The sequence below is a fragment of the Physeter macrocephalus genome, chromosome 3 (genome assembly GCF_002837175.3).
Source record: "Physeter macrocephalus isolate SW-GA chromosome 3, ASM283717v5, whole genome shotgun sequence".
Classification (NCBI taxonomy): domain Eukaryota; kingdom Metazoa; phylum Chordata; class Mammalia; order Artiodactyla; family Physeteridae; genus Physeter; species Physeter macrocephalus.
Window position 1 is genome coordinate 27,483,554 of NC_041216.1, and position 16,191 is coordinate 27,499,744.

The 16,191-nt window shown below is 42.3% G+C and overlaps 1 protein-coding gene and 1 pseudogene across 1 annotated transcript in view; one reads left to right on the forward strand and one right to left on the reverse strand.

The window, feature by feature from the left end:
* Positions 1 to 16,191, forward strand: part of DNAJC11 (DnaJ heat shock protein family (Hsp40) member C11) — a 74,845-nt gene that overhangs the window by 17,792 nt on the left and 40,862 nt on the right. Inside the window, exons 2-3 of the mRNA XM_007110207.4 lie at positions 9,736 to 9,865; positions 12,284 to 12,357. Coding sequence (XP_007110269.1) covers positions 9,736 to 9,865; positions 12,284 to 12,357 — 204 coding nt within the window. The remainder of the gene's footprint in view (positions 1 to 9,735; positions 9,866 to 12,283; positions 12,358 to 16,191) is intronic.
* Positions 14,435 to 16,191, reverse strand: part of LOC112065287 (protein tyrosine phosphatase type IVA 1-like) — a 2,213-nt pseudogene continuing 456 nt past the window's right edge.

The following is a 16,191-nucleotide window of genomic DNA, read 5'->3' on the forward strand; positions in this document are numbered from 1 at the left end:
ATTGTTTTGGCTTTTGGGATCCCTTGAGATTCCATGTGAATTTTAGAAGGGACTTTTCTATTTCTGTGAAAAATGTCATTGGGATTTTAATAGGGATTGAATTGATTCTGTTAGTTGCTTTGCATAGTAATGACATTTTAATAATATTAAGTTTTCCAATCCATTGATATAAAGTATCTTTCTGTTTATTTATGTCATCTTAATTTCTTTATGTAAGTCTTTTAAGTTTAAGTTAATTCTTAAGTTTTTTGTTTCTTTGTTTTTGATGCTATTGGAAATGGAACTGTTTTCTTCATTTCCTTTTCAGATTGTTTATTGTTCATGTATAGAAATGCAGCTAATTTTTGTGTGTTGACTTTGTATCTTGCAACTTTGCTGAACTCATTTGTTAGTCCTAACAAGGTTTTGTGTATGTGTGGAATTTTTATAGAGTTTTCTACATATATGATAGTATCATCTGCAAACAGAGATAATTTTCTTTTCCAATTTGGATACCTTTTATTTGTTTTTTTACCTAATTGCTCTGGCTAGGACTTCCAGTGCTATGTTGAATGGAAGTGGTGAGAACAGACATTCTTGCCTTGTTCCTGATCTTAGAGGAGAAGCTTTCAGTCTTTCACCACTGAGTATGATGTTTGCTTTGAATTTGTCCTCGTCAGTTGTAAGAGCTCTTTATGGCTTTTAGTTTCTTTTAGTCTCCTTCTGTTGCTAGTTTGCTGAGTGTTTTTATGATGAAAGTGTGTTGAACTTTGTCAGTGCTTTTTCTGCAACAGTTGAGATGATCATGGTTTCTATGAACATGGTATAGTATATTGATCAATTTTCATACATGGAACTATCATTGCATTCCAGGAATAAATCCTGCTTGGTCGTAATGTGTATCCTTTTAATATGCTGCTGAACTCTGCTGATATTTTGTTGAGGATTTCTGTATCTGTGTTCATAAGGGATATTGGTCTATAGTTTTCTTTTTTGTGTGGTGTCTTTGTCCGGCTTTGGCATCAGGGTAATAGTGGCCTCATAGGATGAGTTTGGAAGTGTTCCCTCTTCAATATTTTGGAAGAGTTTGAGGATTGATATTAGTTCTTCTTTAAATGTCTGGAAGAATTCACCGGTGAATCCATCAGGTCCAGGGCATTCCTTTGTCAAGAGGTTTTTGATTACTAATTCAGTCTCTTTACTAGTTATAGGTCTATTCAGATTTCCTATTAGATCATGATTCAGTCTTGGTAGATTTTGTATTTCTAGTAATTTGTCCATTTCATCTAAGTTTTCCAATTTTTCTACTTCTGTAGAATCAGTAGTAACATCTCCACTTTCATTTCTGATTTTAGTAATTTGAGTCTCTTTCTTTTTTTCCTTAGTTAGTCTAGCCAAAGGTTTGTCAATTGTGTTGTCTTTTTGAAGAACCAACGTTTTTTTCACTAATTCTTTCTATTGTTTATCTGTTCTCTATTTATCTCTGCTAGAATCTTCATGATTTCCTTCTCCTGCCAACTTCGAGTTCAGTTTTTCTTCTTTTTCTAGTTTTTTTTTCTTTTATTTATTTTTAAATTAATTTTTATTAGAGTATAGTTGATTTACAATGTTGGATTCGTTTCTGCTGTACAGCAAAGTGAATCAGTCCTACATATACAGATATCCACACTTTTGTAGATTCTGTTCCCATGTAAGTCATTACAGAATATTGAATAGAGTTCCCTGTGATACACAGTAGGTTCTTATTGGCTATCCATTTTATATATAGTAGTGTGTATATGTCAATCCCAATCTCCCAATTTATCCCTCCCCCTCACCCCTTTGCCTCTTGGTAACCATAATTTTGTTCTCTACATCCGTGACTCCATTTCTGTTTTGTAAATAGGTTTATTTGTACCATTTTTTTAAGATTCCACATATAAGCAAAATATATTTGTCTTTGTCGGGCTTACTTCACTCTGTATGACAATCTCTAGGTCCATCCATGTCGCTGCAAATGACATTATTTCGTTCTTTTCTAGTTTCTTAAAAGTTGTGAAGTTAGGGACTTCCCTGGTGGTACAGTGGTTAAGAATCCACCTGCCAGGTCGAGGGATACAGGTTCAAGCCCTGGTCCAGGAAGATCCCACATGCCGCGGAGCAGCTAAGCCCATGCACCACAGCTACTGAGCCTGCGCTCTAGAGCCCGCGAGCCGCAACTGCTGAGCCCACGTGCCACAACTACTGAAGCCCGTGTGCCTAGAGCCCATGCTTCGCAACAAGAGAAGCCACCACAATGAAGAGTAGCCCCTGCTCGCCACAACTAGCGAAAGCCCGCACGCAGCAATGAAGACCCGACACAGCCAAAAAAAAAAAAAAAAAAAAGTTGGAAAGTTAGTTGTTGATTTGATATTTCCTTTTTCCATGCCGCACAGCTTGTGGGATTTTAGTTCCCTGACCAGGGATTGAAACCGGGCCCTTGGCAGTGAGAGTGTAGAGTCCTACCACTGGACTGCCAGGGAATTGAGATTTCCTGTTTTTTAATGTAAACATTTATAGCTTTAAATTTCCCCCTTAGCACTGCATCCCATAAGTTTTGGTATGTTGTGTTTCATTTTCATTCATCTCTAAGTATTTTCTAATTTCCTTTGTGATTTTTTTTCTTTGATCTATTGGTCGTTTAAGAGTGTATTGTTTGTCACAAATTTGTGTCTTTTCTAGTTTTCCTTATGTAATTGATTTCTAATTTCATCCCATTGTGGTTGGAGAGGATACTTTGTATGATACCTTTTTTTAAAAATAAATTTATTTATTTATTTATTTATTTATTTTTGGCTGCGTTGGGTCTTTGTTGCTGCACGCGGGCTTTCTCTAGTTGCGGTAAGCGGGGGCTACTCTTCGTTGCGGTGCGTGGGCTTCTCATTGCGGTGGCTTCTCTTGTTGCGGAGCACGGGTTCTAGCACGTGGGCTTCAGTAGTTGTGGCACACGGGCTCAGTAGTTGTGGCTCGCGGGCTCTAGAGTGCAGGCTCAGTAGTTGTGGCGCACAGGCTTAGTTGCTCCGTGGCATGTGGGATCTTCCCAGACCAGGGCTCAAACCCGTGTCCCCTGCATTGGCAGGTGGATTCTTAACCACTGCGCCACCAGGGAAGCCCCTTTGTATGATATCTGTCTTTTAAATTCTATTGAGACTTAAATCGTGGCCTACCAAATGGTCAATCCTGGAAAATGTCTCATGTACACTTGAGAAGAATGTGTTTCTGTTGTTGGATAGAATATTCTGTATGTGTCTGTTAGATCTAGTTGATTCATTGTGTTGTTCAAGTCCTCTGTTGCCTTACTTATCTTTTGTCTGGTTATTCATGGGATGTTGAAGTCTCCACCTATTACTGTGAAGCTCTATTTCTCCCCCTTCAGTTCTGTCAATTTTTGCTTTATGTATTTGATGGTCTGTCATTAGGTATATAAGTTTATAGTTATTCTATCTTCTTGCTGTATGAACCTTTTATTAATATGTAATGTCTTTCTTTGTGTCTTATAACTTTTTAAAATTTATTTATTTATTTTGGCTGCGTTGGGTCCTTGTTGCTGCACTCAGGCTTTCTCTAGTTGCAATGAGCAGGGGCTAGTCTTCGTTGCAGTGCGTGGGCTTCTCATTGCAGTGGCTTCTCTTTGTTGAGGAGCACAGGCTCTTCGCATGCAGGCTTCAGTAGTTGTGGCACGCGGGCTCAGTAGTTGTGGCTCATGAGCTCTAGAGCACAGGCTCAGTAGTTGTGGTGCATGGGCTTAGTTGCTCTGCAGCACGTGGGATCTTCCTGGACCAGAGCTCAAACCCATGTCACTTGCATTGGCAGGCAGATTCTTAACCACTGCGCCACCAGGGAAGTCCCTTACAATTTTTTTTTTTTTTTTGGCGGTACGTGGGCCTGTCACTGTCGTGGCCTCTCCCGTTGCGGAGCACGGGCTCCGGACACACAGGCTCAGCGGCCATGGCTCACGGGCCCAGCCACTCCGCAGCATGTGGGATCTTCCCAGACCGGGGCACGAACCCGTGTCCCCTGCATCGGCAGGTGGACTCTCAACCACTGCACCACCAGGGAAGCCCCCTTATAACCTTTTTTGATTTAATGTCTGTTCTGTCTGATATTAGTATAGCCACCTGTGCTCTATTTTGGTTACTATTTGCAAGGGATGTCTCTTTCCATCCTTTCACTTTCAACCTGTTTGTGCCTTTGGATCTCAATTGAGTCTTTTGTTGATAACATACAGTGTGGTCACATGTTTTCATCCATTCTGCCAGTCTCTGTCGTTTGATTAAAAAATTTAATCTCTTGACATTTCAAGTAATTACTGATAAAAAGGACTGTTTCTGTCACTTTGCTGTTTGTTTTCTGTGGGCCGTTTTGTTTGTCCCTCATGTCCCACATAACTCTTTTGTGTTTAGCTGATTTTTTGTAGTGAAATGTTTTAATTCACCTCTTGTTTGCTTTTATGTATATTCTATAACTATTTCCTTTGTGGTCACATTTAACACCTCAGATTACGTTTAACATCCTAAAGTTATAACAGTCTTGAATTTATACCAGCTTAACTTCAATAATGTACCAAAACTCTATTCTTTTACAGCTCTGTCCCACCTCTTTCAGTTATTGATGTCATAAAATTGCATTTTTATATATTGTATGTCTAAACAATAAACTAATGATCATTTTTTATAATACATTAGTCTCTTAAATTATGTAGAAACAAAATATGAAATTACAAGCCAGAGTTATAATAGGACGAGCTTTTAGATTAATCTTTTTTTTTTAATGTGTTAGTCTCTTAAATCATTGAGAAAACAAGACGGAGTTACAAACCATTTTTATAATAATAATAGCTTTGATAATTGCCCATGTATTTGCCTTTACTGAGCTCTTTATTTCTTCATGTGGCTTTGAGTTACTGTCTGGTGTCCTTTCATTTCACCTGGCAGGACTCCCTTGAGCATTTCTTGCAGGCAGGTCTAGTATCTCACAGTAAGGGTCAAGGTTCATATTTTTGCATACGAATGTTCCCTTCTTCTAGCATCATTCATTGAAGAACTATCTTTTCCCCATTGCACTACCTTATGTTACACACCTTTGTCAAAAATCAACTGACAATATATATATATAGGTGTCTATTTGTGGACTCACTTCTGTTCCACTGATTTGTATATCTGTTCTTTTACTGGTACCACCCTGTCTTGATTACCATAGCCACATAATAAATCTTTTCTTTTTTTATTTTTTATAAATTTATTTATTTTATTATTTATTTTTATTTTTGGCTGCATTGGGTCTTCGATGCTCTGCGCGGACTTTCTCTAGTTATGGCGAGCGGGGGCTACTCTTCGTTGCGGTACGCAGGCTTCTCATTGTGGTTGCTTCTCTTGTTGGGAGCACGGGCTCTAGGCTCGCAGGCTTCAGTAGTTGTGGCTTGTGGACTCTAGAGTGTAGGCTCAGTAGTTGTGGCGCACGGGCTTAGTTACTCCAAGGCACGTGGGATCTTCCAGGGTCAGGGCTCGAACCCGTGTCCCTTGCATTGGCAGGCAGATTCTTAACCACTATGCCACCAGGGAGGCCCCCATATGATAAATCTTAAAGTTCAGTAATGTGAGTCCTCCAGTTCTTCTTCAAAGTTATTTTGGTTAGTAAAATAACTAGGAAAGTAAAATTTCTTTTTGCTCCATATCATTTTTCCATATAAATTTTCGAATTGGCTTGTCAGTTTCTACCAGAAAAAGCTGGGATTTTCATTGGATTGCATTGAATCTGTAGCTTGCTTTGGGGAAATCTTACATCTGAACAATACTGAATCTGCTGATGCATGAAGGCAGCTTATCTCTCCATTATTTTTGGTCTTCTTTAATTTATTTCTGCAGTGCATTGTAGTTTTCAGTGTATGGGTCTTGCAGTTGTTAAATTTATCCCTAAGTAGTTCATGTTTGTTAATGATACTTTAAATGGTATTGTCCTTTTAAGTTTCAATTTTTAGTATATAGAAATAGATGTTTGCCTGTTGATCCTATATCCCATGACCTTGCTAAAATCACTTGGTAGGTTTTTTTTGTAGATTCTTTATGATATTCTACATAGACAGCATCTGCATATACAGATATTTCTATTTTTTAATATGTTTGCCTTGAATTTCTTTTTTGTGCTTTATTGCATTTTTGTATTGTGTATCATCTAATCCAACAGCTTTAACAGACTACTAAACTCTACAGGTTTCTAGGGACCTTTTCACTATGAATCTTATGATACATAAAGGTTGAATTTATAATAGGTTTATTTTCCATTGAAATTATAACCAGATGACTGAGATGATGAAACTTTTCACACTTAAAGCACAATACATCGCTTAATTTTATAATGAATTTTAGAAATAAGTATGTAACTTTAGGCATCGTTTTTAACGATGTCACATATTTTGAAATGATATCAGTGTTTTTACGATAGTGAAAGAGTTTATCATTTATGAAATATCGAACCAGTGACCTTAGCTATTCAGTTACAATAAAAGGCCCAATCTAACCTTTTATTGAATGTGATATTTATTAAAAATGAAACTTCTTGTTTCTGTTACTTAATCAGTAGCACGTTAAGCCATTTATTAATATGATTAAAGAAGGTATTATAGACTAGACACTCTACTCCCTTGTCATCTGGTTTACTTTTTTTTTTTGGTGGTACGTGGGCCTCTCACTGCTGTGGCCTCTCCCGCCGCCGGAGCACAGGCTCCGGACGCGCAGACCCAGCGGCCACGGCTCACGGGCCCAGCCGCTCTGCGGCATGTGGGATCCTCCCGGACCGGGGCACGAACCCGTGTCCCCTGCATCGGCAGGCGGACTCTCAACCACTGCGCCACCACGGAAGCCCCTGGTTTACTTTTAACAACCAGGAAATAGCAGTCTAACCTAAAGTCAGTCAAGTCTATCTAATCCTGCACTTGTAATTTTTATGAGATGCTGGAAAGAGCAATTAAAATTTGCAGAAAGAGAATAATTTGTAATGGCTACTCAGGAAGGAACAAGCCCCTTTTACATCGTTACATAAGTAAACCTGTCTGGAGAAGACACATTGAATTTGCCATTAGTTAACTATTCTTTATTTGCTTAAAACAGTGGGGTTTGGCACAGGTGGCCTATTGGTAAGTGTGGCAGGGAATGCGTTGCATAATTGACGTGAGCGTGGAAAGAAGCCTACGGTAGGAGAAAGAGAAGGGAACCACAGAGATCACAGAGATGGGAACGTTTAGTCTTGTGTTTTTATTGAAGTAGAATACATGTATAGAAAAGTGCACGGCATGAGCGCGCAGGTCAGTGAACTTTCACAAGCGTGGGCCCCTTCATGAATGAATGTTCCTGCCACCCTCACACCAGGGCTGTGCCTTCTCTCTGAATTGTCCCAGTTTCAGTATTCATGCTGCCAAAAGGATATCAAAATTGAATTGTGACAGTAACGATAGCTACAGTGATTAAATTCCTCGTGTGTGCAAGGCATTGTTAAGAGCTTGTATGCGTATTAGCTCATTTACTCCTCAATTAAGTGTGATAGATAGGGGTACTGTTGTCTACAGTTTCAAGATGAGAAAACAAAGAAAAGGTTTTAGAAGAGCGACCATGAGTAGGTTTTTGCTGTGTGCTGGGCGCTGTATGAAGCACTGTATGGTCACTGTCTCATTTCATTTCCACACCACCCCTGAGCCTACTTGTCATCCCCTTTAGCAGATGAGAAAGCTGAGGGTCAGAAAGCTCATTAGCCCGAAGCCTGCGTTCTTAACCACCACTGGAAGGCTGGTGTGTGACACCAGAGGAAATCACACGGACGGCCAGATGCAGAGAAAGGGGGAGGATGGCCATCTACAAATTGTTCAGGAGTGTGATTCCCGAAGGCTACACCAAAGAGGAGATGGAGAAAGAGACGAGTGCTGGCACGGGGCAGACATCTGCCTAATCCTTGGAGGCAAAAGGGTGCTCAGTCAACAAGGTTCTTGACCATTTTCCAGTGAAGTAGTTAATGGAAACCGTCAAGAAGCTGCTGATTAAAAACACTGATGTGCCTGTGCCTATGGTCGAACCGCGAGGGTCCTGTCTGCGTTAAAGGACAGCCGAGTGGCCCGGCTCTAGCAGAGCTTTGCTCATGATAGAACCACGTCCAGTTAGAGCTGGGAAGGCCCACAGAGGTCATCCAGCCAACCCCCCACTCCTCGGACAGAGAAAGTGGCCCGAGAGTGGCACCTGGGTCCTCGCAGCCTCTCCTCCCAGGCACGTGGGACTGACACATGTAACGTTCCGGTAACGGTTATTGTCCTCCTGTTGGGAGTTCTGCAGAATTCCTTGTTTAAGATCTCTGGTGAACTTGCACAGATTTCCTGGCATCAGAGTAGCTTAGCCCTATAGAAAATATCCAAATTTCAGACCAAAAATTATCACTGAAGTAAGGTTTTGCCTTTTTTCATTGGTAAAAGCATTCATTACTCCTGGAATTGGAAGATATTGAAAAATTGTGGACATTACAGAAAAATACAGTTTAACATCTTCCCTTGTAACCTTGATGCCTTGAGTAATCGTGTTCCTGTGACCACTCTCCTGTGTACCCGTGTTCCCGAACCTGATCCCAGAGCACCATCCATCCTCAGCTTCCTCAGTGGGGACCTGGTCCCATCCCTCTACCCAGGGAGCTGGCTTTTCAGGCCCCACTGGTATGTTGTCAGTGACCCAGAATTTGCTTCTGTTGTCAAAACGGTGGGGTTGCCTCGCAAAATAAAATGTTATTTACTTGACAAATCATCTGGACAGAGCTGTCCATTTGGCATCACCTCTGACAGACCAGAATGGTCCCTGGGGTTGGTATAATATCAGACATAGTACTTCCCCAAAACACACCTGAGGGCCCTGCCAGAGAGATGATGGCACAGTGTTCCTAGAGCCTCTGACGAAGTCTGTTTCTGAGAACTTGGCGGCTGAGAGGCAGGCGAAGTAGAAAGTGGATTTCTGTCAACCCTCTTCCTTCCTCCCTTCTGTGCAGTTAAAACACACCCAGGGCCCATTTCACTCTTTGTGTCATCTGTGCTCTTCTTATGGTGCATTTTCCCCTCAAATTGATGACTTACAAGAATTGGAGAGGTGTATGTGTTGGGTAGTGACCCTTTGGGTGCTGGGGGTGGGAAGACTTTCTACTGTAGGATAGTAAAGCATTTTTGCCTGCTTTACGTGCTACCTTTTAGAATTAGAGGTTGAGTAGAAATGTGTGTTGATTTGACAATTTTATGTCTTTGATTTTTTAAGGGTGAATATTCATTGAGTTTCCTTTGTCAGAAAACGGATTAAACGCAGGACATTTCTGTCTAATGGTATATAGCTTTTTTCCTTTCTGAACAAATTCTTTGTTGAGAGTACCTCGGCAGGATTGACTGTAAATAACTCAGGTTAAAGAGCAAGCAGGTCTGTGTGACGTTTCTCATTTCCGCTCAGAGCACAGAGAACCAGGGTAGGGACACAAGCTTTCATTTCATCTGATAGCAGCATTTCCCAGCAAAACACAATTGCTATTGATATACATAATTGATCACTTTATTAACTGTGGAAAAAAGGGGCCTTATTGAAGTAATAAAGCATAACTTCATTATGTCCTATATGTAGAGAGCATACATGTTGGAAAGTGGCTGACAGCTTCCCATTTCAAGGCTGATTCAGATCATGATAATATTTAAGTAGCATTGATTGTTCTCTAATTGGGTTTTTCCTTCTGTAGGCATCTTCCGAAGAGCTGAAAGCGGCCTACCGCAGGCTGTGTATGCTTTACCATCCTGACAAGCACAGAGACCCGGAGCTCAAATTGCAGGCGGAGAGACTGTTTAACCTCGTTCACCAGGCTTATGAAGGTCAGTGCGGGGCTTGGCTCTATAGAAACACCCTGGTAGCAGACACTCAATTTTTAAGAGGCTTGATTTGTAGAGGGTAGAAAAAGTGAGTCCTCAGAGGTATATAAAAGAGGTGGTTAGTTTAGTGCTTTTTACTGACAGGGACCTTTGAAAGAGTAGTATTTTGCTTTGGAAATCAATACGTGTCCAGTAAGTAGAAAATGAGGCTGCAGGTGAAGTAATAGCCCAGCGTCTGAATTGCAAGGGAATACTCCAGCTTTAAATCATTTACTAGTTTTCTTCTAAAGGGAACTCTTAGAGGTAAAAGGCTGATCACTACAGACAAGCTCTCTTTGTTCTCTTTTTTTTGTGAAAAGATACAAAGAACATTTTTTCCATCTGAATGTGATTTTATTGGTTCTGTAGCATTCAATTAAGGAAAGGTACTAACAAAAGGAAGAAAATGGTGTTAAGGAGCCTAACAGGAAATAGAATCAAGTAATTCAGATTTTTATATTTATATCTTATGTATTTCAGAAAAAGTTTGTAATATATTTGTTAATGAAATATTAAAATCACTAATAGGTACAGTTTCTGTTTGAGATGATGAAAAAGTTCTAGAAATAGATTGTCATGATGGTTACACAACATTGCGAATTTATTTTATTTTTTGTTTTTAAACTCCATTTATTTTTTATTTTTAAAATTTATTTATTTATTTATGGCTGCGTTGGGTCTTCGTTGCTGCACGCGGGCTTTCTCTAGTTGTGGCGAGCGGGGGCTACTCTTCATTGTGGTGCGCGGGCTTCTCATTGTCGTGGCTTCTCTTGTTGCAGAGCATGGGCTCTAGGTGCGTGGGCTCCAGTAGTTGTGGCACACGGGCTCAGTAGTTGTGGCTCGCGGGCTCTAGAGCACAGGCTCGGTAGTTGTGGCACATGGGCTTAGTTGCTCGGCGGCATGTGAAATCTTCCCGGACCAGGGCTCAAACCCGTGTCCCCTGCATTGGCAGACGGATTCTTAACCACTGCGCCACCAGGGAAGTCCCCGAATTTATTTAACACCACTGAATTGTACACTTACACATGGTTAAAATGATCAATTTTATGTTGTGTGTATTATACCACGATTTTTAAAATTAAAATTAAAAGAATATGAAATCACTCTTAGGATCTATGCCAAGTAAAGTAAGTTATTCATTCCAGAGCCATTTGGTGATTTGCTCCTTAATTAGGTAGACCGAAAATTAGATTTTCTTTACAAAATAAAGACTTCTCATTGTGGACATAAAAGCATATTGCTGTATTCACTGTAGTTTTACCAGAAAGTCAGATTTCAATGACCAGTAACACTGAGACTGTGGCACATATGTGTGTACAGTCAGCCTGTATCTTCACCAAATGTAACTTTTCAGGCTACTTATCTGGTCTGAATAAAGCTTGACCAAAAACTCCTTCCTTTTATCGTATTTGGTTGTCTGAATTACCCACATACTGGATTGTATTGTTTTGGAGATTTGGGGAAGAGTTAACAGAAAAACCCTACCAGTGCTTGTGAAAATGCTGCAGCAGCAGACCTGGCCCCAGTGTTTGGCCTAAAGGGAGACTGATAATGGTGAATAAATAATTCCTTATTAAATCCTAGAGATCAGCTCAAGAAGTTTGGCTCCCAAGTTTTCCGGTGGTCCGCATTTCTTTCTTCCTCATTAGATTTGAATATGGATAGAGTCATTTACATCATTTTTTAATTAGACCTAAAAATATCTGGGAAATCTCAGGCGGGGAAAGAGTCAAAGGTCTTGAACAGAAGTTGGCCCAGCAGAGGAGGGAGGTAACGACTGCTTGCTGTACGGGTGTTCAGGTTCGGTTTGGAGGTCCTTTGAACAGCTCTCGCCCTCACTGAACAGTCTTTCTGATGTACTTTAGGTGACGTGGCCGACACCATAGTGAGAGGTGTTTGTGTCTTTTAAAAATGATTTACAAATAAAGAAGAGAGGCACCCAAAAACAAACAAACCAACCCCTACATAATAAGAAGTCAGATTTTTCTGGTCAGAGCCTGTCCCTAGTTTTACATTAGGCCCTGTTAGAAACTGGAATTCACTCTCTCAAGCCAAGGTACTTTATAGACTGTGGTGGAAACTCACTAGGTGCTTTTAAAAACAACTGTCCTTTAGAGATGCAGGGTCAGTGCACCTCACAACTGAGAGTAGCTTGGACACGAAAAATCCGATGTTTCTCAGTTGTAGCCACCTTTAAACATGTCCTCACTTGGATCTGGGGAGTGATTAGGAGGAAAGACACATTGGGAATGATGGGGTCTCTGGGAAAATTGTGGCTGGAAAGAGAAGAACAAAAAGAGGTGGGCTTGCCTGGTGGTATCGTGGTCAGGACTGAAAGGTGAATTTTGTGCTTTGTAAACATGTTTGGTTTTTAACTTGCAGTGCTCAGTGACCCCCAAACCAGGGCCATCTACGATATCTATGGCAAGAGAGGACTGGAAATGGAAGGATGGGAGGTAAGAGAAGTTTTGTGTCTGGTGTCCCAGGAACGTCACTCAACAGCTACAGAACAACAACCCCCAAATCCCGCAACCTGCAGTGATGCCTTTGAGAATATTTGAAGACATCAGAGTCCTCTTCTCGCCTTTATATTTTGGTTTAAGGAATTGGGTTCTACACTTGGCTTTGCCACTTTGTAACTCTGTGAACTTAGGACAGTTAGTCATCCAACTTGTCCTCCGTTTCCTAACCCATCAGGTGAATAGTAAGAGGGATGGACTAGACCAGTAATTTTTAACCCAGGGAAGGGAGCAGGCCGGTCAGCGGGTGATGGTAGATGGTTTCTGAAAGGGCCCAGTTCCTACACGTACCCTCCTTCCACACGTATACTTCCTTCCACCCTCGACGGCCCTGAGAGCCCCTTTCCACCCGAGGTTACAACTGAATCTAGGAAGTGTTTGTTGGTGCTGTGTTGTGTGTGTGAACAAAACAGAAGCATGGAAAAGTTGAGAACTACTGGATTAAATTGTCTGTAATGACCCTTCCAGCTCTAATGGGCTGTGCTATTAGAATGTTATAAATAGAGTGAGTAAAACAAAATAAATAGCAAGTATCTATGAAATAGGTTACCTGGACAGCCATACCATGTGGGAACTATCACTAAAATTCAGAAGGTTCCATTTTCTTTCACTCTGCCACTGAGTAGTCTTAGAGCCTTGGGCAAGTCGTTTGACTGCTTTGTACTTCCGTGCTACGACCTAAAAAATAATGATATGCGGATCAAGTAGAAAAATTAATATGAAACTTTGTTGTAAAACTCTGTATTGCTGTAAGAACATATGGGTGTTATTACTTAATTTCATTACAGAAACTCGGTTCTGACGCCCAAGAAATTCTGGTAGGCTGTTAACGTTAAATGCATGAGTGTCTATTCTAATTTTAGGATGAAAACCTTCTAAAGGCCTTTGGATGCGACTGGAACAGAAGTGAAATGGGGTTCTGTTGCCGTTTTCACCACTGCTTGATATTGGTGGCTTATGGGCCATTTCCAACCTATAGCCACGTTTTGGTTGCCCACAGAGTAAATTGTAGCTGCTGACATTTGAAACTTAGGCTTTGCAGGAAGATCCAGTCTCTTATCTTCTCTGGAAAAATCAGAAGACCTGGTAACTCTGTGTCTGAATTCCCCTCTGAGGCAACAATCACCAGGTGTGAGGAGCCCCTGCCGTTGGGCTGGACTGTGCTGTCCAGTCTGCCCCGGCCCTGCCGCTGCCTCCACCTGTCCGCACGCCCCGCCTGGCTCCCAGCGGACGTTTGGCTTCTGGCCTTTGGCTCAGCAGTGCATCATGTCACATTCGTTCATGGTAGCAAAGTGTTGGGTCTAGTGGCTTAGAACTTTTTTCGTTAAAGAAGGAAAGGAGAGTCCTGTTGAATTTACTAAGCTTCTCCTCATGCTGCAGGTTAAAGCTCCCTTGTGTTTTGAAGCCGTGGGCTGGTTGCACTTCTTCATGGCGGCAGCAGTCAGGGCCCCTGGAAAGCTGCAGGCCTCTCCTATGCACCCCGCTCCGAGTCTAGGGTTCATTCACAGCAGCATTACTCCCACTCAGTGGGGCAGCGGGGTAACGTCTTCCTGGCAGAATATCGCATGGTTTCCCATCACCAAGCCAAATTATCTCCCCATTAGAAACAGAGAAAAACCATACACACTTTCGCGATTATAAAACTGTGCAGGCAGTTGTAGACGGTGACTGGATAAGCTTTTATATTCATATTTTTTAGTAGACGACTTTAAGGGAATCAAGTTCTCATCGATCAGAATTGGCTTTTTTTTTTTTTTTTTTGCGTCAATACTAAGCCTTCACTGATGATAAAAATGCCTTGGGGCTTCCCTGGTGGCGCAGTGGTTGCGAGTCCGCCTGCCGATGCAGGGGAACCGGGTTCGTGCCCCGGTCCGGGAGGATCCCACATGCCGCGGAGCGGCCGGGCCCGTGGGCCATGGCCTCTGAGCCTGCGCGTCCGGAGCCTGTGCTCCGCAACGGGAGAGGCCACAATGGTGAGAGGCCCGCGTACCGCAAAAAAAAAAAAAAAAAAAATGCCTTGAAGGAAAACTACAGGAAGGTACCTCCTCAGACACTTACTGAGAAGAGATGTATGGGTGCCTAACGTATAATAGGAAAACTGAGCCCATTGTTCATACTGTGAAGGAAAAGTCTCGCTGAACTCGAGCACTTTATGGAGTTGGCGTCACCGTTCCCTTGAGGAATTCTGCAGCTGGTGGCTTTTTCAGTATGAGGGTTCTCCCGTTTCAGTCACAGCCTCCACCCCAGGGAGGAAGCTGTGTTTCTTCACGCTGTTGCTAGTATTTTTAGACTATTACACTTTTCCACTTGCTGACCGGTGTCCATCTGCCATGTGTCTGTCAGTCTAAACCCATGGGTAGTCAGGGAGGGATGGAGGCCACGGGTGAAGCCCGTCGTGTTTTGGACGCCTTTAATCCAAAAATGCCCGAGCAGCCGCAGACGTGGCAGTCACTCCTGCCCCAGCTCTGGCATCATCCCCTTTCTGCTGGTGGAGGCTGGGGATGAAATTGAGCGTTTATAGGTTGCATCAAATGTTGACCCTGTTTTCAAGCACTAGGTAGGTTTTTAGTTTTTGTCTCGTCTCTTTTTTTTAACCTTCAAGAGACTTCGTCATGCTCTGGCAGGCTTCCAGAGGAATGAGATGCAACCATTCCCAGCTCGTAACACCAGCCATTTGAGTTCTTAAAGTTGCCGTGTTTGTGCAGATACCCATGTTTCAAATGAAGTTGGCCTCTTCAGAATGGCAAAAATCCAGCTTTGAGCTGTGAATGTTCAGACAGTATTGAGTCTGGTAACAGCTGGCAAGTGGAGTGGAAAACCATACACGTCTGAGGGGGCTTGCAGACGTCAGGTTACATTTAGAGGAGCAGCCTTTGGCCCGGATCATCCACACTTTAGTTTTTGTCTGCAGTCCTTTACCTTTATCCGTATCTCACTTTGCCCTGCCTCTTTGACATCATTCTTTTTTTTTTTTTTTTCTCCAAGAAAGGTCAGTTGGTACAAACGATAAGCACATTTTAAATGCTGAACAGCAAGAATCCTTTGCTAAGTGTCCAAGTAGGTTGATCATAACCCAAACATAGAGTTTGCAATTCTGCCGGCTTTGTGGCCTGGTAAAACTGCTTTTCAACACTCCTGTGGAAGCTTCATCAGACTTCACCAAGCCAACGTGCTGGCTAACATGTACAACAAATTCCGTCCTGTCTAGGTTCCACTTCCAAGCAATGGCATCAGGCACCCCAGTTTTACTGAATGCAGCAGTTGTTTCTATGACCATTGGAGTCTTTCAAGTGCAGCCGCATTTTAGGACAGTACTTCTCCAAATACAAAAGCTTGCTGTTAAAAGCTCCACGCCGTTTTTGTCTTATGAACTGTACTGCATCTTCATATTTCATTCCACCTTCAATTAACGCTAGGGCGACAAGCACTGGAGCTCTCCCAAGGCCTGCAACACAGTGAATGGCAATTGCAACAACCGGGGTCTTCACAGAACTTAATTTTCACAAGATTTAACCAGTCATCAACAATCTGGTTAGATGGTGGTACGCCATCATCAAAAGGCCGGTCGAGGGGCTTCCCTGGTGGCGCAGTGGTTGCGCGTCCGCCTGCTGATGCAGGGGAACCGGGTTCGCGCCCCGGTCTGGGAGGATCCCACATGCCGCGGAGCGGCTGGGCCCGTGAGCCATGGCCGCTGACCCTGCGCGTCCGGAGCCTGTGCTCCGCAACGGGAGAGGCCACAACAGTGTGAGGCCCGCGTACCACAAAAAAAAA